General features: G+C 37.0%; 1 protein-coding gene across 1 annotated transcript in view; it reads left to right on the plus strand.

Annotated features, from left to right (window-relative positions):
• Positions 1–20,967, plus strand: part of PIK3C3 (phosphatidylinositol 3-kinase catalytic subunit type 3) — an 81,891-nt gene that overhangs the window by 40,255 nt on the left and 20,669 nt on the right. Inside the window, exons 23-24 of the mRNA XM_086479092.1 lie at positions 11,547–11,715; positions 16,502–16,592. Coding sequence (XP_086335218.1) covers positions 11,547–11,715; positions 16,502–16,592 — 260 coding nt within the window. The remainder of the gene's footprint in view (positions 1–11,546; positions 11,716–16,501; positions 16,593–20,967) is intronic.

Genomic DNA, 20,967 nt, shown 5'->3' on the forward strand with positions numbered 1-20,967 from the left:
TGCTTTTTTAACGTACGCTTTTCTAAATACAGTAGATATTTAGATAAGTAGTGTCAGTATAGTAGTGTATATTAATATATATTATGTTAGTGTGTTCTCCTGTTAGGCAGAGCTGTCACTGTCTGCCCAGGACTTCTACGTTCAGACTTGGATGGTATCCAAAGATCCTCACATTCTGGATGTGGAAGGGCTGGTGCTCTTTTAGGAGCAGCCTGCTAGGTGAACAGGGAGAATCATCTTGTTTAATCTGTCACACAGTCCACAGACAGGTTTTTACCTTGTCTTTCTTGCAGTAAAGTAAACGTTACTAAGCCAAATAGCTTCCGTCCCTACCTGTACTGAGATGGCAGACCAAAGGACCTCACTAGCACACTGTCCCCCAAACATGCCATCCCCAGGCTTATCTCTGGCTTTATCAGCCTGGTTTTATCCCTTTCCCCCTTCAAATCTAGTTCAAAGCTCTTTCAGAGAGCCCTGCTAGCCCCTGTGCAAAGATCCTGTTCCCCCTTTGAGATAGGTGCACCCTGTCTGTTGCCAGCAAGGCCTGGTGTTGTGCAAACTGACTCGTGATCAAAACACCCGGAATTCTGCCGGTGACACCAGGCTCAGAGCTTTAACATTTTTTGGTGTGATAATGTACGGCTGTAATACAGATGACAAAGGGCTGCAGGCACCTAGCAGAGGTGTTAAAGAGGAGCACGTTCACAGCTGCTCTCCAGTGACTGTGTAGGGTTTAGTAGCTTTGGGTAATAAGCAAGCTGAATATTTCAGCCCTCTAGTAAATGTCTAGCTATATTCAGATTGCCTGGCATCTAAGTTCACACCTTGCTGTTGGATGGAGAAATGCTGCTGGCTTTTGGTTTTGTGTTTGTGGTTTTTTTGTTGTTTGTTTTTTTTCCTCCACTTCCTTCTCCAGATTGTGTTCTGGAGCTGCTCTTCTCCTCAGAGAGCTGCTGCCCGAGCACTGGAGGATGCTGTCATGAATGCTTAGCTACCCAAGCTATCCTCTGTTCTGCTGTCGTCACTCGGGTACCAACAGTGGAACACCAGATTAGCTATCCCAGTCTGGGCAAAGCTGCTCCAAAACTAGACCAGAGGAACGGGGCTACTTAATGTAGTTAGTTGACAGAAGCCATCTCTTTGTCATCATCAGATCACTTATGTATCTAGTATATGAAGGAAACTTAAAGAGTTATTTTTGGCCTAGGATACGAAATGGAAGGTCTGGTATAGGTGCTTTGGAAAGGGTACAAAGGGATACCCTTAGTATGGGCTATCTTGGCATCATCTCTGTGAGGTGATGAAAATTACCTGTTTCGGAGACAGAATATAAGGGTCGTATGAAATTATGTGTAATCTTAACGACTTCATGGAGATGTCTTTGCAAATTCTTGTCTCATGTTTGACTTTCTTTTAAACAAAGTGGTTCTGTCCATATGTTTTTTGAAGAAATTTGCATGATATGTCCCAGAAGTGAGAATGTCGTGTGGGACCTATCAGAGTAGGATTCACTTCAGCATTTTCTATTCCTTATGAATCTTGTTTTCTTGATCAAAACACTTTACAGCAAAAATCCAAGTGTATCAGCATCAGCCTAACTGAGCTGCCTGGACCATTCAGCTCCAGTTGAGATTATATGTATTTTTTTTAAAGTTGTCTCTAAAAACAAAGATTGAAATAGGCTCTGTAGTGACCCACTCATTACAAATTTAGAGCTGGGGGAGAGAAAGTAGTAGAAGTTACTGTTTAATCAAGTACATCCTTTAGACTGCAGCAAAACCTGTGTATCTTGAAAGTTCAAAATAGCAAATACACATTTTGATTCTCCCTAACTTGTTTTAACTCTTTTAATGTTATTCTTTGTTGCCATCTGTATGGATTTATAACAGACCAGGTAGTGTGAATAATTGTAGTGATTCTAAATAAATAGAAGATCTCTCTAGTAGGTGAAATGAAGGATTTGAAAATTAAGCTACTTCAACTATTACAATCTATGCCTTGGGGTGGAGGGAAATGCAAGTGTTTTCGTTGGCAGTGAGTTCATGTGTAGCTGCATGAACTTCACAAAAGTTTTAACAAACAAAAATATTTGCTGTAGGGGGAAAATTTTTTGGACTTTTTTTATTTGTTTGTTTGCTGGGTTTTTGCTTACTTACTTTTGAACTGCATCTTCTGATAGGAGTTCTGATGCCTCAAATACCTTCATTATTGATGAAGAGTTAGAAATTGTGGTTAAGTATATTATAATAAAGTGAAATTTTTATTGAATGAGAAACATGTAAACAAAAAAATCTTATTTGGGGAAGAGAGACACATCCATGTGGAAGGCTTGTTAGTTTACAGATAGGGCTGAAGAATATATTACTTTGGATCAGCGTGAATTCAGTATGAAAGAGCAGAAAATTTACCATTCAGCCTTGATTAGGGTAAAAGGTCTTGCTCTAAGCACATGGGGGAACAGCTAAAGCAAGTGTGTTTTTCTTTATCTGCTTGGAAATGTACAAATGGGGATTTAAAAATCTGTCTTGAGAGGTGTCTATCATTCACCTAAGGTGACAGGTATAAACCTTTCCATAGCAGGCACTATTTTATTTAGTTTTGATTTGGGGTAAAGTGCATCTTAACCTGTCTATCTGTGTTAAAAAGCAGAATAGCTGTTAGGCTTAGTGGAAGAATTTAGGCAGTACAGCAGAGGGCAGCACACATCCATGGTACATGCTGCATCCGAAATTGTTTTCATCAGCTACCTATGCTCTGTCACATACAGCAAGAGGATTTTTGGGCTATCAAGAGAAATTCTTACATTCCAAATACAGCAAAGGCTTGTTTCTTGCTACTGAGAATCCCTTAGACTTAAGTTGGAAAAAGCTAACTTCATTCTTCTCATGAAGAATGGAGGCTGTGAGTACCTTCTTCAAAATTGTATGTCCCCATATGCATCCTTTCTTGATGATATTTAGTGAATTTAAGCTTTCCAGTAGGGTAAAGAATGCTGAGTACCAGCTGTGAGTTTTCTTGGATTTATATGGCAATATATATCGTTAACCTTTTTTGGCTCTGCCTTTTATTTTCATTGATGTAGCCACATCTGTGTTGGGACTCCTTTAAAGAGAATTGTTGCATCATCTTCTAACATACAGATGTCTATGCTTGTAATAGATGTGGTATAATTTAAATATTAAGCAATAGATACTGAAGTTCATAAAAACAAGTTGTTTCCCACCCAGCTGTTAGAAATGGGCTTTTTTTTTCCCTATAGAATGAGAATGTCTGTTGTCTGGGTAAAATAATTTCTGCTGTCTTTTATGTCTGATCTGTGCCTATAGTTCTAGAAATAGGATGACTTTTCTTTTAAGTAGTCTTAAACAGATACTTAGTTTTTCAGATTTTTTAAATGCTATACATTATACTTCAAGGACAGCTGTAGAACTTTGTTTTGAAAGAGATATAGGGAACCTTCAGTAAAGACATCCTCATGTATCAGTAATGTTAAAAATCACAAGAATACTTGCATCAGTTTCATAGATTTGCCTTAGCTTGTAACCTGAATATCTCATTATATAGTCAGTATTGCGTTACAGGAATACTTATTTTCTCTGGGAACTTTGAACTTCCTACTTCTGGAGATGAGACATGTTATCAGTGGTTGTACGTTTTAATTTCTTGTTTCCAGGCCTGTAACAGCAGATATTACTGTGACTTGCAAATAACAAGAGACTGTTTTGCAGCTGAATACCCATCTTTAACATCAGTTCCTCGTTGCAGGATTACAGAGTGTTTTGTATATTAATGCCAGCATCTGACCTAACAGCTTGTGTGCCCTTTTTTCCGTTTGGAAGGAAGAGCTGAATGATTGTGAAGCTGGATTGTGATAAGAGAGATGTAGCATGTTCGGTTAACTTACATGTCATATGTGTTATCCTGGCATGTTTCAATTATGTCATTATGTTTTCCCTTGAAAATACTTTTTTCTGCATTTGTTGCACTTCCTTTTTTGATTGCTGAGTTGGATCTGGTTATTGATATAACACTGTTCATGTTTGCTAAGGCTTGTAAAGTCTTGAGACAGTCAGTACAGTCATCATGAGAGCTTAGATATTGTTTGAGCTATGATAGACAAGTGAAGTCTCCTATCCTATTTGAGTTACCTTAGGAACTGCAGCTTGCTTTGTAGACAGACAAAGGTTTCACAAAGGTCCTGTCATGTTTGCAGGCTATGTGCAGATATCTTAGGGTATCCTAGACATTAAAATGGCATTCTTGAGTAGCGCTGCATGTGTATGTCTGAACAACAAACCTTCACCCTAGTGACTGGCCAGCTTAATCTTTCAATAACCTTTAGGGACCTGTATGTAAATTCAAGTTCCCATTACAGGTTCCCTCAATACAGGTGCTTTGATCTGAACTCTATGCCTGAAATTGCTCTGTAGCAGTAGAGGAAATTGCTAAGTGGAAAAAAATGGGTTATTAGTATCTGAGGGCAGGTCAGAGATTGAAGGCTCAGAATTTTAAAACCACGTTTGTTTTTAGCATCATGTGTAGATAGGTGAAAGAACTGGGCTGTGTTCTCATTTAATGCTTCGAGCTGTGGTCTGTCTTCAGTGTGAAGTGTACCAATTGACATCTGATTTATTCTAGTCTCAGGTAGAAAGTGTTGCCAGGTAAGACAGCAAAGATCTGAACAGTTCCATATGTGAGATGACACCTTGTGTTTGTGCTTTTAGTGCTTTTCAGTTAAAACGATGTATCCCAAAGCAAGTTTGAAGATGACAAAAATAGAAAAACTATAGAATTCAAAACCTCTTTCTATATCAGTGCTTAGATAAATACATTGATAAATACGTTTATTAATGTTGCAGACTAGTATGTAAAATACAGTGGCATTTTTAAATATGTTTAAATGTTACTGGGTTTGATAGAGGAACATCCTTTTTTTAAAAAAAATAAAAAATAAAAAATTAGCAAATACTGTTATTCTTTAATTTCTCTCTGCAACTTGGAATTTCTGTGATGCCCACCAAAAGGAATATAAACTTTTAGCTATTGGTCTGCTAAAACATTTTCTCTTATAGGTATCTCCAACATTATTTCTTATTTAACAATACATATCTGACATCTTTTTGTCTTACAATATGCCTGTATGGAGCATGTTTTGGGAATGGACAGCTTGAGGTGAGGGGGGAAAATTACAACGCTTAGCACAAGTTGGGCCCTTACCCATTATATGGATGATGATGATAAACTTTATCTCCAGCTGTTGCTGTGTACTGAGTTTAAAACCTGTGTCCTGAATAAGTCCTTAACAGTGCATGCTACTTTCTTCCATTTTTGTATAGTCTTAGAAAAGTTTACAACCTCTAGCTGATGAAAATGATGACAATAAATTAGGCATTTCTGATATTTTTTCAGCGTAGTAGTGCTCTGTTAGCAAAGGAGAAATTTTGACGGTAATATCAGAGTTTTCTGGGAAAGCCAGGAAACCACTCACACCGTCCATCCACTCATTTTCATCAGAGAAATTACTATCCTATTGCTTCAAGTTTAAAATGGGAATTCAGTTCAAATAGTCACTAAATTGTACCTTTTCTATATGAGCCACCTTAAAATAATAGTGGCAGTTCCAGTTTACAGAAAATACATTGAAACTCAGAGCTTGGGGGTTTTTGTGTTTTGGTTGGGATTTTTATTCCCCTCTTCCCAAAAGCAGGGACAGGTAAGTTTGAAATAATTTGTAAGGCTTTCTTACCTGTTAAAAGATAATTGCCACCAGACTTATTTTATTTCAGTAATTGCATCTAATTTTCTTTGGCTTCCACATTTGGTTTAACTATTTCAAGAGTCCTGTGCAGGTTTTCAGTAGATTTTTGTGACAGTCCTTTGGTAAAATAAAACTATTTCTGTGCTGCTATATGAGAACTTTCTCCTGTAGTAAAATCTAGGCATCAGCAGTAAAAGTGATGGAAAATCAGCCTCTACGGCTGCAGCTGGGTGTTATTGGCTACTGCAGGCACCAGGTATCAATTTTTAGTGTCTACAAGTCCATGCTGCACTTGATCAAAGATCACTTCACTCTCAAGGCTGAAAGGAACTCAGATGGACTTTCGAATCCCTCATGCCCTGACTGCTAGTCAGGGAAGCTTTCTACTTCTGATGCCATTTCCTTGAACTCTCCAAGGGCCTGTCCTCTTTATTCCCTGTGTTAGGAAACCAGGTGTTTAGTAGAAAAATGTAGTCAACCTCATAAAATCTAATTAAAAGAAAAAAAAAAGTTAAAAAGTACACAACAGCATCAGCTTTTAGGTTTTGAATGAAATAATTTTGTGTGTGCATGCTGTGCATTATTGCATGTTCTTGGAAACATCTCATCCTCTTCCAGTCAGTAAATGCCTTGTGTCTTGCTTTTTCTACAGTAAAATAGCTTAAATGGGGAGTGGAAAGTGATTATTAAGACACTGTTTTTTAAGGTGAGATAATCTATCTGAAGCTTTTCCAGCGGAATTTTTTCCTGCTTCCTGAAAGAGTGCTAATGTCATCTTTTAGACTTTGAGGAGTGTGCCACTTTAAACATCAGAAATGTTTGTCGAAAGCTGTGTATCTTGAACTATATGTAGGTGTTTACATATAGTGCTGCTCCCAGCCTTGAAACAGGGCAGGAAGTTCATGCGTACTTGTCTGTGGTCTCAAGGTATTTCCTGAATTGTTATGTATTTTTTCCCTCAGATGCCTAAAATCCCCCATTTTTTATAAGGAACTCAGATTTCTAAATAGGTGTCTAAAGATTTCACTGCCTAAATATTAGAAATCCAAGGCCTTTACGTCTAGCCCTACAAGAATGTAAGAGGCTTAGAGGCTGAAATCTGTTTCGACTGTTGTCTTAAGTAACTTTTCTTTTAGTTTAAAACATGAGTCAAACAAAAAAAAACCTCACCCATATGATTTAGCAGTCATTCAGGAACAGTAATAAATCAAAACTGGAAGTCCAGTTTTGTCCTTAATTTTTAAGCATGTCTAATAATTAAAAGCCCTTTAAATTAAGATGGAATCAATCTGAAGAAGAAGGATTAGAAGCTGAGGTAAAAACGTGATGGTCCATGAGATTGAAGTGTATGTGTTATGGCACTGACACTGTATATTCACAGAACCACAGAATGTCAGGGGCTGGAAGGGACCTCGAAAGATCCTCTAGTCCAACCCCCCTACCAGAGCAAAACCACCTAGAGCAGGTCGCACAGGAACGCATCCAAGTGGGTTTTGAACGTCTCCAGAGAAGGAGATTCCACAGCCCCCCTGGGCAGCCTGTTCTAGTGCCCTGTCATTCTCACAGTGAACAAGCTTTTCCTTATGTTAATGTGGAACCTCCTGTGCTCCAGCTTGCACCCATTGCCCCTTGTCCTGTCATTGGAGGAAGGAAATGTAATTGTTTTATAAAACATGGGAGTTCAAAGCCTTTAGAAGAGTGGTTGTTACACAAAGTTCACAAGCCGTCTAATTTACTGGGAGAATAGATGATAATGGTATATAAATTCCATGCTATGAGTATGGATTATTACTTACAGTGAGGGTGACAGAACACCGGCACAGGTTGCCCAGAGGGGTTGTGGAGTCTTCATCCTTGGAGATAGTCATAAACTGTCTGGGCATGGTCCTGGGCAAGGCTGCCGGCTCTAGGTGTCCCTGCTTGGCCAGGAGGTTGGACCAGATGTCCTCTAGAGGTCCCTTCTGACCTCAACCATTCTGTGATTCTGTGAAAGAGAGGTTTAAAAGAGTAATCTTCTAAATTCAGTTGAGAAGCTATGCTTTTATCAACTAGATTACATAACTTCCAGAACTTTCAAATACAAACCGCACGAGTTGAGTGACACTGCATAACTAAACTCTCTCAACACTGCCCAAATAAGGTGCAGATTCTCTTATAGAGTGTTTTTCAGTTATTGTCACTAGACAAGGTTATTTTTCAAGTATTGTCGTACCTGAAGCTGACAAATTTCAAATGAGTAGTGTTTTGAGGAGCTGTACTCTTGAAGAAAAAAAACATGTTTAAGTTGATGAAAAAATAATTCATAACTTGTTACTGGCAGCTTTTGCTTCCATCTTTACAGATGCTTATCAGGAGTGGTGGCTATGTTAGGAGACAATACGCTATTCACAGTGAAGCTCAATTCTTAGAGAATAAAACTTATTAAATTTATTTTCTGTCCTTTTAAAATTATATCTTGAGTACAGTAACTTCTAGATCAAAGTGATATTTTTTTGTTTGACGTTTGTAGAATCTACAGCAGTTGTTTATATAGAGCTGGAGTGTTCAGGTTCCTATTTTTATTCTACTCTTTCTGCTATTATTTAGTATTTTTTGGCACTACACCGTGTCAAAGAGGTACCAGAAACTTTCTCCAGCCTTGCAATAGAGCTTATACTGAGTGATAGTCTAATCATCACATTCGTTAATATAGTGACAGTGGAATTTTCAGTGTTATACCCTGATATGAATTTTACTTAGGGTGATCACTTGAGATATTTGCAACCTTTTATCTTGTTTTAAAAGATTTCAAATCATCAAATTTATTAATTTGATAAAATTATTATTTATTAACATAAATAATAATATACACTTCCCCTAATTTTCAGAATTAAATATACAACCAGTTTCACTTGTCCAAAGCAGACTTGTTCTTTGCTTGTTCCAATTGTAGTGAAGTCCTCGAGGAGAATATAAGCCAGGCTTCTCTGTAGAGGGGTCTAAAACTGCAGTCTTCCCTCAAGCTGGCTGGTTGGTCTTCACTGGTGTAGTGGCTTCAGGCAGGCACAAAGGGAGACTTCTGTCCATGTTCTGTAACATGGTATGCTGGTTTAACTGATCTTGGAGGACCCGCAGGAATGAAAATGAGTTAAGTCTGTGTTTAGTATATGGATTTGAAAACTATTAAATATTTTTATTAGGTACATTTAACGTATTTAAATGAAAGCTTTTGATGTTTTAAGTCAGCCTAAAAATCTGTATTTTGAAGTACAGTAGGGAAGCTATAAATGCATTAGCAGGATGACCTCATCTTATACTTTAGTTTCTATGAATGTCTATCAGTCAGCTATTCAAATGGTTTTGAATGTTTAGATGCATCTTTGTTACCAATTTCAATTATAAATTATCGCCTCTTATTCCCTATCCCCAGAGCAAACTGCAAGAAAATGATTTAATTACTGCCACAAGAGTTACTGTTTTATTCAGTGTTGTCTCTTGACTCTTCAAGGTGACAGGTTTGAAGAAGTGAACAGAAAACAGACCACCCCCCCTCCAACTTTTTAATTAAACATTTTTTGTAACTTAATGGTGGGAAGGGGTGTGTATATATCAAAGTGCCTACTTTGAAAAGTTAGTGTACAAAAATGAGCTTTTAAAGTAACTCCTGTTACAGCTTGAAAAAACTATTGAAGGAAGGGATGTTTTTTTGTAGCACAATTAGATATGCAGAATATAATAGTTGTGGCATTTATCAACTAGCGAAAACTCTGCCTGCTTATTAAGCATCCTTGTGATCTCCCTTAGAAAATTGGCTGTGATGGAGTTTGTTTCTTGGGTTGAAGAAGAATGCTTATGACAGATCTCAAGGAGCCTTCTCTAATGACAACATTATTATTCAATGAAGTTGGTCAAAGAGGGGTGACTTAATTGAAAAATGCTGACTGTTCCATTTTTTCAAGAGTGCTGGGCACCTAAGCTTGTGAAAATACTAAAACGAATACAGATGCTGCAGGTTAAAATACCCCTTGGCAAACAGATCTCTGTCCATAATGCTGTTCAGTTCCATAATTCTGAATCAAGACTGTGTGTGTTTTGTGCTGTGACTGTCTAGATAACAATCATGCTAATAATCTTCTATCTTCTTTTTTAAAAGATCTTCCATCTTGTATCTACGTTTCATTCACTTCTGTAAATTAGTCGTACAAAACTTAAATTTGTTAGTGTGACTGGGTAGCTTTGCTTTGGATACAAAGCTTAACCTACCTAGCAGCTCAAACACACATCACCTTTTTGTTCTTCTTAATTTATCCTGATTATTCATTACTGCAGTGTTCAGGAAGATGGTTTCTCTCTGTCCTAAGGAAATCGCTGAACACTTTTCATTTATATGTTTAGGTTTTTGTTCGTTGTTTTTTTTTTTTTAATATTTTATATAAATGTTTCCTGGCCTATCTGCTTTCGTACCATATTTTTGTAATGCAGCTCTGGTATGGCCCAGGTCGCTGTTTAAATTATGCATTTCAAACTGGAAATTTGTTTGCAGAACACTTTCAAAAACTTCTTTTTTGCTTTCTATGGTCAATATTTTCCACTTAAGGAGTGAGTCAAGAATGTTCCTAGAAACTGGCTTCCTAAGAATTGTGCTATTTTTATTTCTGTTGACAACATTTTTGTTGGGGTATTTGCGTAATATATGTACTCTTCAAATTATCTAAAACTTTTACTAAGTTGTGAGTTTTTTTTAAATTGCTGGTGTTTCAGTTGTTCATTTTGCTGCTTACTGTATCTCAGCTACGGTTCAGTACTGTTGAAAGGGGGGAATACAGTGAATGCTCCCCAATAAAGGTCTGAGCAATACTGTAAACAGTGTAGCTGCATGCAGGCTCTTGATAGGAAGGGAAGTTGCCTTGTGTGTTTGAAGCCAGAAGCGTACATAAGTCTTTGCCAAGTTAGCGCTGCAGAAACATTTTAAATGTAGTCAGTTGATCTGAGAAGGGAAAGATGGTGATCAAGTGATGTAACTCCTGTATTTTAGTACTGGAAAGGTGCAAGACAGACTTTGGCGCATTTGAAATACAGTTTCAGATTTGGAATTGCAGTGATGTTTCTTCAGTGTATTTGAAAACTGTTGATAAATTTTAACTTTACTCAACTCAAAGAATTTTGGAACAGCTCTGAAATCTTCTTTGGCGTTTAGCAGCTTCAAATAGTTGTTCTTAGGATCATGAGTCTTTTCTTCCCTTTTGTTAATTTTATGTGGAACCGAAATAACATATTTCATGCCACAGAGACCAAATGGGGAACTAAAAGCAATGCAGTGTGTAAATTAATATTTTAATTTGCTAACAAATTCTAAAGAAGGAGCAAAGAATTAGTAGTCTCTATTATATAACTGTGCGTTTATTGTCTACTGACCAGTGTGAACATCAATTCAGTCTTTATGAATATGCTCCGTATGCTTAAAAAAAAAAAAGGCAGAAGGACTCGTTTGTTAGGACGCTTAATGAATTTAAAATAGGCTTTACTTTTTTTTAAATGTATAATTTTTAAAATTTTCTTTTTTATACTCGTCATTTCTATTCTATTCCAATGGTTTATTTCATAAACCATTCTATTCTATGAATAATTTCAAATTGGCAGCTGAAGATTTAAAATACACAGTTCTCAACTTTACAGAAAACAGTGAATTATATTTTTTTGAGAGCTGCCTAGAATCTTCTAGAGATTGCACTTAAAGATTTATTTTTTTCCTAAGTTATGCATCAAGATTTGATACCATATGAAGTGTTTGCCTTTTCTTCTTCTGCAGGTAAACTATTTCACATTGACTTCGGTTATATTTTGGGTCGGGACCCGAAGCCACTGCCTCCCCCGATGAAGCTGAATAAGGAGATGGTGGAAGGTATGGGAGGCACGCAGAGCGAGCAGTACCAGGAGTTCCGTAAGCAGTGCTACACAGCCTTTCTCCATCTCCGCAGGTAACAATACTGGTTTTATTATAAAATTTATTAGAGCCACTGTAAAGCAGGAGAGGAGTAAATGAATCAGAGAAAGTATTTCTGTTGAAATTTCAAAACTTGTTTGAAGTCTGCATGTAGACACTAGAATTTGTATGAAACAAAGGAATGAAAACATCACATTTGTGTAACGTGACACTTGAATGTAATTGTCCTTCAAGTTAAAGGCCCCCAGTTTTGCTTGTTTAATAATCTAAATAGCTTTTTTCATTACTCCTGTGGGGTATTAACTTGTATCTTGCTTTTTAGATATGCATTTGCCCTTAAGCAACTTTTTCTCTGATTGATGATCAAGTAACTGTCCTTTTAGCTCTTAAGTCATTACTCATTTGATGCTTTATCCTACTCCAGCTTAGACTAGCGATGATCAGATTCTCTGGCTGGAAGATGGTGCATACATAAGCTTAGTTGGGTTCAGGTCCCGCGGGACAAAAATTAGCTGCTTGTAGTGGCGATCAAATATGTTAGCAGTTTCTGTAGATACTCAGAACTGTTAACAGCTGAAACCTCTTTAGACTGTATTTATTTACGGATGAACAGAGCTGCTCTTTAAACTTGGAATCAGCTTCATTTTTTTACAGTGACTGTATTACTTACCACCAACTTTCTAAGCCAAATAGCTCGGCTTCGTTCTGTTTGAACAGAACACAGGTAAGCAGTCTTGGCCTGTCCAGCAATTTGGTTTAGTACATCTTCAGTGGAGATGAAAGAATTTCACTCTAACATCAAGGTCACATAATGTAATCATCCAAATGGAAAAAAGTAAGTAATGTGAAAAGCGTATGTGAAAAGTACATGTAGTATGGAAAGTAGATAGTCAGTGAAATAAAAAGTGCTGCATGTAGTTTTCCACTCTTTAAGAGAAGAAAGAGTAAGGAGTTGGTTTATGAACTGACATTATTAATTGGTTAAAAGCAATTCAGCAGCCTGAAAAAACAGCAGCATGTTATTAGCGAACAATATTCATGACTTCAGAGAACAATCAGAAAGACTAATGTATATTCCACGTCTTAAATTTTGCTTAAAACTGTTTTGTAATACTGTATTTCTTATTTGTCAAGTACTTGATTTGTTTTGTTTAAACCTAACTGTTTCAATGGCAAGGTCTGTTGAGTCAGTGAAGGATTATCCATTGCAATAATTTATGCAATGATTTGCTACAAAGATCATCATTAAGTGTGGAGTATAGCAGTAATTTGGGTATAAAGCTAAACTGTAAATCAAGATGGTTTCATTTTGAATGTCTGGGATTGTAGTTGTAATTACAGCCTCTCCAATATTTGTTCAGTTTAATAGGAAAGTATTTTTAAATAGTTCTGGATAAATATCTTTAGGGCTTTCAACAAAGACAGCATAGGATAATGTTAGTATTATTATAACTATTACTTTAAGCAGCTAGAACTAAAAATGATTAAGATTACTTGCTTATTGAAAAAAGAGTAATTAGAGGTGGAATGGCTTAGTTCTAACAGTTCTGCATGTTGACACAAACCCGTTCACAGATAATTCTTCAGGCTAAGTAGTGTGAAATCATAACCTCTGATTGCTAAGACAAAATGGAAACTCTGTTTGTTATCTCTGTCAATTTGTGGTTTATTCCTCCTTCTTTATTTCCCTGGGGTATAGACAGTTCCCTACATCTTTCAAGTGCTGTATCTCAGTGTTTCCAGGATTCCTAGTGGAATGGGTGTTGCATAGTGAAAACAAAAACTATTCAAAACTTCTAAGTGGAAAAATACTGTTGTTCATTATTTTAGGTTGGAAGCAATTCTCTTATGATCATTGGTGTGTGGTTTTTTGTTTTTTTGGGGTTTTTCTCCTGGTGGGTGGGCAAGATGCTTTCCACTTTTTTTGAACAACAAAAGTAAGTCATGTGTGTTTGTCAGCGGTGCTGTGTAATGAAGGAGCATCCTCTGCCTTCTGAATATATTGCAGGGCAGACTGTGGCTGGCGGCAGAATCTGCATCCTCACTTGGGCAGTAGCAGCCTTTTAGACATTTGTTATACACATTGAGCCTATTTAAAGATGTTTGAGGCCTGTTCTGTGTCAGCGTTTCCTTTCCTCCGAGAACTCCCAGTTTACACATCCTCAGCAGGATCCAGCTGAGGAGAATCCAGCTGCAGCACTTGGGAATTTTTCCCAGGGTGAGGTTCTAGGTTGTATTGTCCTTCCCAAATAAGGGTTTTCCCTGTGATAGTCATGTAAGAAATTTGATGTTCAGTTTGAGTTAGTGGACGTAGGTAAGGACAAAGGAGTAGGAAATAACTAGGGAGAGAAGCTGGAGTCTGGGCTGAGGTTTTCTGTGTATGGATGAGGATATCCATCTGGCTGGACCAGAGTGTTTTTCCCCAGTCTGCTCTCAATGGTGTAGTGGATAGAGGAGGCTGTATAGGTCTGAATGAGAAACACTATAGGAAACAAGTGGAAAGCAGCGATGGCCCTTGGGAGGTGCTAGTTCTCTGGAAAAGTTGTAGCTAGGCAGTGCAGGATATAGATAGTCTTCTTAAAAGCTGAGGGCAGATGGTGAGGAGGGAAGAGCAAAGGTGAAACTGCATAGGATCAAGTCAGTATTGGTTGAGTCTGGACTGTGAGGAAATACTATTGGAAGAATAAATGCCATAATTTATTATAGCTAGCTGGGGCACGATGGTGAATATGGAGTATACGTAGCCTTGAGAAAAGAAGAAACAAGTCCCAGGGGGTGTCCCAAGTTATACTGCAGAAAAGGCGATCACATTTTATACTTAGGAATTTTTGAGTTAGACCATGTAAACAGGGCTTTAGTTTGGGACTGCAGATAACTGTATCCTTTCCTGTCCTGTCTTTCTAGTGGAAGTTTGTGTCTTCAAATTTGATAGAGTATTGTGATGGCAACAGCAATAATGGTTGATTTAGGACATCTGTATGCAAAGGGGCTGGTAAATATGGGCAACTCTTTCCTAATTTTTGTCTCTTGCCAGTCCATACTCCCCCCAAAATTACCTTTTCTTGATTTTTTTTTTTTTTTTTTAAATTTCATTTTTTTTAAATGGGGTTCTTCAGTTGATCTTATGCTTCCAGTGCTTTTACTTTAAGCACCAAGAACCAAAAGACTTCACTGTGAGGAACAGAACCAGCTCTTCACTGGCATCTAGCAATGATGCTTAGACCTTTGAAATCTCTTTTCCAGTCCTCCTTCACTTAAATAACCCCAGTAACCTGTAGGGCTCGTAAGCTCTTACCCTCAAGACCAAAAGTGACTCTGAGACTTTGGACTCACGGGTCAGTTCAAAGGGCGAACTACCAATGGAAGCTACCGGTGACCTAGAAGGAGACTTGAGATCCTTGTAGCTGTAAGATCTAAGCTTGTTTGAAGTGAGATTTGCTTGTTTCAGGCAAGTAGAAAAAATTGTCATTAAAACCTGTGGCGTCTGTTCCTGGCAGCAAAACAACTTGACTGCCAGATTTCTTAGCAGATCTGAAACAAGATGGTAGTGTAACTTTCCTTTCTTTCTTTTAATCTGTGATAAAAGTAATTTTCCTCACTCCAGCCCCTTGCCCCTGGGGAAGTGAAGCAGAACAGCTGAAACAAATTAGACGCTGAAGATTTCTGCCCAAACAGTCGTAACTGTGTTATAAAGAGTTAAAATTTCTATTGGAATGTGGTAGTTAGTAGTTCAAGATAATAATGAAATGGCAAGAATTTTTGATGGAGTTATGCTTTTCTAGAAATTTTTTGTTGTTGTTGAGCAGTATTTACTTTGTAAAACATGGCTATGAAGCAGTCCTTTTGTGTAGTTAAAATACTTTGTACTCCTTGCAATTGTCAGCTTATATATATTCACAAGCTTGCTAATAAACAAATTTTGCTGCTCAGATTTTAATTTTTATCGTCTGTGAAGCTCCTAGTGCTCCTAGCAAAGCAGTATTTCAGACTTTGAAGTCAGTTTACGTACTTTGTCTCTGAAAGGTGACTAGATCTCTTTACAGAGGAAGGGAAGTTTCAGTTTACGTTGAACAGCTTGAAAATTATCCTTTCAAAAAGCAACTTACAGCTCATTTCCTGCAAGGGCAAGATGGTGTTCTTTATAAGATTTGTGAGTACTTCCAATACCACGTTAAAACTGAAAACTATACTGTGCCTTGTCTTTTTTGATGGTTATAAATGACGTGTGTATTTCATGAGTGTAGCATACCTGCCAATGTTATTGCGGCTTAGCTGAGCAACTGCAGACTTGGATCTGGTTAAATCACTTAGATTCAACTTGTTATGGCAAAAATCCTTGCAGCAACTTGAAAAATCATTTCTTGAAATTGTGAAGACTTCAGCTGTTTGAGTGCTAATTTATATTATACTGCTATATCACGGATATAGTTTTCAATAAAAAATAACCTTTGAATCAATATTCTAGCATATGTTTTTCCTACTAGAGGTAGAAAGTAGCAGCAAATCTTACAACATGCAAAATCAGAGTTTATATTTGTGTCTTTGAGTAAATGTTCTGATGATTTTTAGGAAATTATAACAAAACCAGAGCAGTCTGTTCAGTTTTTGGCAGTTTGATACGGTCTGAGGGTTAAACTTTCACTGCTAATATCAGGTGTCTTTTGTTTCTAACATAAATATGTTCAGCTGAAGTGTTATGAATGTTGTCTCCTCTGAAGCATTACCAATTCGCACTAAGGTGATGATGTGTTCTTAAAGGTTTACAAAATGTCTTTTGTATAGTTTACAGAGCGTTTTACCTAATTTGCTCTTCTGCTTAGGTATTCCAACTTGATCTTGAACTTATTTTCCCTCATGGTGGATGCCAACATTCCAGATATTGCTCTCGAACCTGACAAGACTGTAAAAAAGGTAACTGGAAAGCTCCCCTTATCTTTCAGTAACCAAAGTTGTGATGTCATGAAACTTTCAGTCATTTGTGGTGACTTACTTGTAACTGACCTGAAAATAATTGCTCCTGTTTTGTAAGTTTTGAGCAATTTCTAGAATCATTGAAGTTAAAGGTGGGAGAATACACTTTTGAGATCACTTAGCACGCGTGCCCATGAGTACAGAATTGCTCTGTATTGTCCATGCAGTAGTGCACAGTCTGCTCTAGCACTCTGTTCCAAGTGGTATTTTGTCATTTTGCTAAGAACAATGATCCCACCTTACGAAACTTCTGATAAGTGAGGCAGTCAACACTGACTGTATGATGAAAGATTGTTTCTTCTAGTCTAGAACGCTGTAAGTCATGAATGGTTATATAGAACTGGTCTGCTGAAGATTTAAAACCGGTGGCCTAGTGTATCTTCATCAGCAAGAAATTTTTATTTATTGTGAAAACAAACTCATGTCCCGTAATTCTGACTTTATCCCTTTGCACCAGCCTGAGTCATTCTTCTCTATTTGACATTTCAGCAACAGTTCACATTAAAAATACTGGATAAATGTTCATCTAGATTTCGTTACGCTTACATTTTAGGCAAGTGTTGGCTTTTTTATAACCTGATTTATGGTGAAGGGCAATCTGTTTTAATTCCATAGAAACATTGTGGAGTCTGTGTATCCAATGGAAATCAGTTCAGTGTAATTTTTTTATTCAAGCAGTGGATTTTCTCTAAAATATGCCGTTCTTCAGTGTTTTCAATAAGCTATGAAAGCAGAGATTCAGAATCTTTAAATTAGTATTTCATGTTCTAATAAAATTCTCTTAAAGAAAACTAGAATGTGGTTCCAGCCAAAGTTTTCCTTTTGCCTGCCTTTCAAGCATTTCTGTTCAGAGTTTCTTGGTTTCAAATTGATAAAAAGAGTTCAGGTAGCTGTTCAACTTCATTTCCAGGAAGGCTGAGCTATTCAGAATTGCTGTATATTGTGGTAAAGGTGACACCCCTCCCTTGCCTAGCTTTTTTTTTTTCCTGAGAAACTGACAGCTAATTATTTTTCCATATCAGTATTTGAACCTCACCTCTGTCCCTAAGTGCTGTGCAAAGATGGAGTAGGTTACTCATGAATAACATGGGAGATGGAGGCTTAAAGTAGAAAACCAAAATGATTCAATAGCTACCAAATTTTGGCAGTAACTACATTTTTGTAGAGACCTTCTTTTGAAGGAAGAGACCTTCCTAACAGTATGCTTGCAGCACATGTCTACAGATTTCATCTTTATAAAGAAGACATTCTTAGTTCTGGCTGCCTACTGGAAAAGGAAAAATGGGGAGAAGTACTTTTTGGGTGTGGGTTTTTTTTTTTTTTTGTAGTTTTTGTTTGTTTGTCTGTTGGGGTTTTTTCTTGGTTTTTTTACTTCCATGATACAGTAAGGAGGGAAAAATGGTTTAGATTGCAAAGTCTACAAATAGATGTAAAATAAATCCTGGGAGAGATTGAAGTATGTATCTACAGGTAGTGCAGGGGCTAATTTTGAACAGTTTGTCGTTGACTGTCATCAAGAGATCAAACTGATGGTTTCACCGAATTCCAGAAGTGCTGATTCATTCATATTTGCAGCAGCAAGTTTAAGATTTGCTACGTATTTCAATCTTCCTCATCTCTGTCCAGAGTTCACTGTTGCTTGACGTGATAGTGTTCAGTCTTGCCTTGAATGCTCTTTTGTGAGCTCTGACATTTTTTATCAGTCTCTCAGTGTTCATTACAAATTAACATGTGCTACCGTTGTTTCTTATTAGTATCTTGTCATTGTATTTTATGTTGGTAAACTCTGTAGAAGTGCTGTCCAAGGCTATATTGCTTTCTGTAATTAATAAAAATAGGAGGTGAGATTCTGTAAAATATTTGTAAATAATTGTCTTAGTGTAGCAACATTTAAGTATTTCAGACACTTCTAAAACTCTTTTACTCTATGTAAATGTCCAGTACAATTTTCTTGAAATAACAAATCAAGGTACAGAACTGAAAGCTAAGTCTTTTCTACAGCTGCTAAGAATGTTACATTCATTGATGTTCAGCAGTTAACAGTCAAGATTATGTAAAGCGTGATTGTATTGTATCTGACTGGAGATCGTGGAAGGAAGCAACATCTGAAAGGAAGTTCTAAGAGCTATGAATTACATCAGTGTGGTTACTTCTGAGTTCCCTTACAAAGTATAGATATTAGTGCCTTCTCTGCACGAAAAGAACGTATGGTTAGTTGCTGTGACAGATCACTATTAGATCAAATGCAGCAATTAGTTACTCGGGTACTGAGCCCTGATGATGCTGCAGCTTGGTGAACTGTGACTTTTACCCTCATGGTAGGTCAAGTCTCTCTGTTCAAAGGGGCTTTAAAATGTGAAAAGAGCTAGAACTCAAGCAGTAAGGCAAGTATTTCTGATAAGGAATGCAAATCACTTTTACATTTTCAAAAGTTTTGAGACGAAAAGGTTTTACTTTCCCGAGTTCTGTAAGGTCATTTACAGAGTGTTTGTTCCTTTAAAAAACAAAACAAAACCCACACAGTAAGGTATTGTCAGAAAGGTAACCAAATTGTTTAGCTTGTTCATAAATGTTTTCTTTGTAATTCATAGACTTCTCAGCCCTCCTGCGAGCATTGTTATTTCATATACATTCTCATTTTTTCTGACAGCTCACCTGTTTTTAACACCTGTTAACTGTTCAGGTTTGGTCCTTCTGGTTCAAAAATTATCCTCTGAATATACTCCTGGATTTTGTGCAAAAATAATACATCATAATGAGTCCCTAAAGAGAGGTGAACAGAGGACCTTTCCATAAAGCAGTTGTTGACATTATGATCTACTGGATACATACAACTATGTTCAAAGCTCCTGTGACAGTAAGAGCAATTGCGGATAGCTCAGCCTTCCTGGAAATGAAATTGAACAGCTACATGAGCTCTTTGTATCAATTTTTGGTTTTATTTTTTTGCTTTAAAAAAGGCAGTTAGCAAATCTAACGGGCTAGGATCAGAATCATCTTAAACCCATTATGGAATGGTGCATAGGTCTTTATTGTTCTTTTAAATAATGTGTTAGAAAAATTGTTTTTTATGTTAAATACACATTAGCCTGTCTCAAATCAGTTATGAGCTTTGTTAGTACGAATAAAAAAAAGGAGCAAGGTGTCTGGTGTCTCGTGGCCTGAGTGGCAAGTTTGTTCAGTCATTTAACAAGATAATGCTGTACCTTGTTGTAGGAAAATTGAATAAATGCTTTCAGCATCTCAATTGATTTTTTTTTTTTTTTTCCTTAAAGCTTTAAACAAAAAAATCCATATATATTTCAACAGGCTTAAATTAGCTAAAGGTCCTTTTTGGACTGACCTGCAAAATTAAATTACCTTTGATGTGTGAGTGAAGTCAATAGCCATTTCAACCGTCATACCATGTTCATGGGAGACAAAGGTTGAGATTTACAAATGTTTCTGAATCTAAGAAGGTATCTTGCTTAATAGCATAGGTGGAAGTTCATAGCCAGCGTTTTCCTTATTTGTGCTGTAGTAATACTAATTCCCTGTTTCGTAGAGCTCCCATTTTTGCTTTAGGGGGCTGGTGAGCCACTGAGGCTGTTGTCTTATAGGCAGCTGAAGTCGTGTCACTGAGGTAACTAGCTTATCTCTAAGTTTGGTGATAACTCAGAATACCTGTTTATGATTAAACTACAAGAAAAATTATATAGTAGAAAAATAAAAGAGTTTTCTTGGTTTTAAACACAAGAATGATTACTGAAGGGAGTATTGTATTATACTTCAGTTATTTTGGCAGACAATTCGTTTGGCGTAGAGATCTTTGATACTGGAATTTTTCAGTCGATGCAGCTATACTGCTGTTACCAAGTAGGCATGAATTATTCTAAAGATTATTTCTAAAGAAAGTTTTTTCTTTCATGGTCATGGTTTTGATTCCTCAAAGTGAAAGCATTGTGATATTAGATGGTAGCTTAAGTTCCAGTCTAATCTTTAGCTTCACAAAATAACATAATGCGTCATCCTCACTTCAGACAGGCTGGGAGGTGCTTTATGCTGCAGGAAATATTTGCCCACTGGCAAATACAGTAAAATGTAAAATCATGCTAGTGAGTAAAGCCACCTTTGGAAATATTTTTGGTGTTCCCCTTTTCTAAACTCTCAGAAGGTAATCTACTGAGTTTTTACAGCCAGAATGAAGGCTTAATTTTTGTAAGCATGTGTATTCTAAATACAAATAAAATTTGCATATACCATATGATAGTGATGGCTAGAATAAAAAATAGAATGAAGAATATTACTGTCATTTTTTTTTTATGGCTTGATCCTT

The sequence above is a fragment of the Leptosomus discolor genome, chromosome Z (assembly GCF_034619465.1).
Source record: "Leptosomus discolor isolate bLepDis1 chromosome Z, bLepDis1.hap2, whole genome shotgun sequence".
Classification (NCBI taxonomy): domain Eukaryota; kingdom Metazoa; phylum Chordata; class Aves; order Leptosomiformes; family Leptosomidae; genus Leptosomus; species Leptosomus discolor.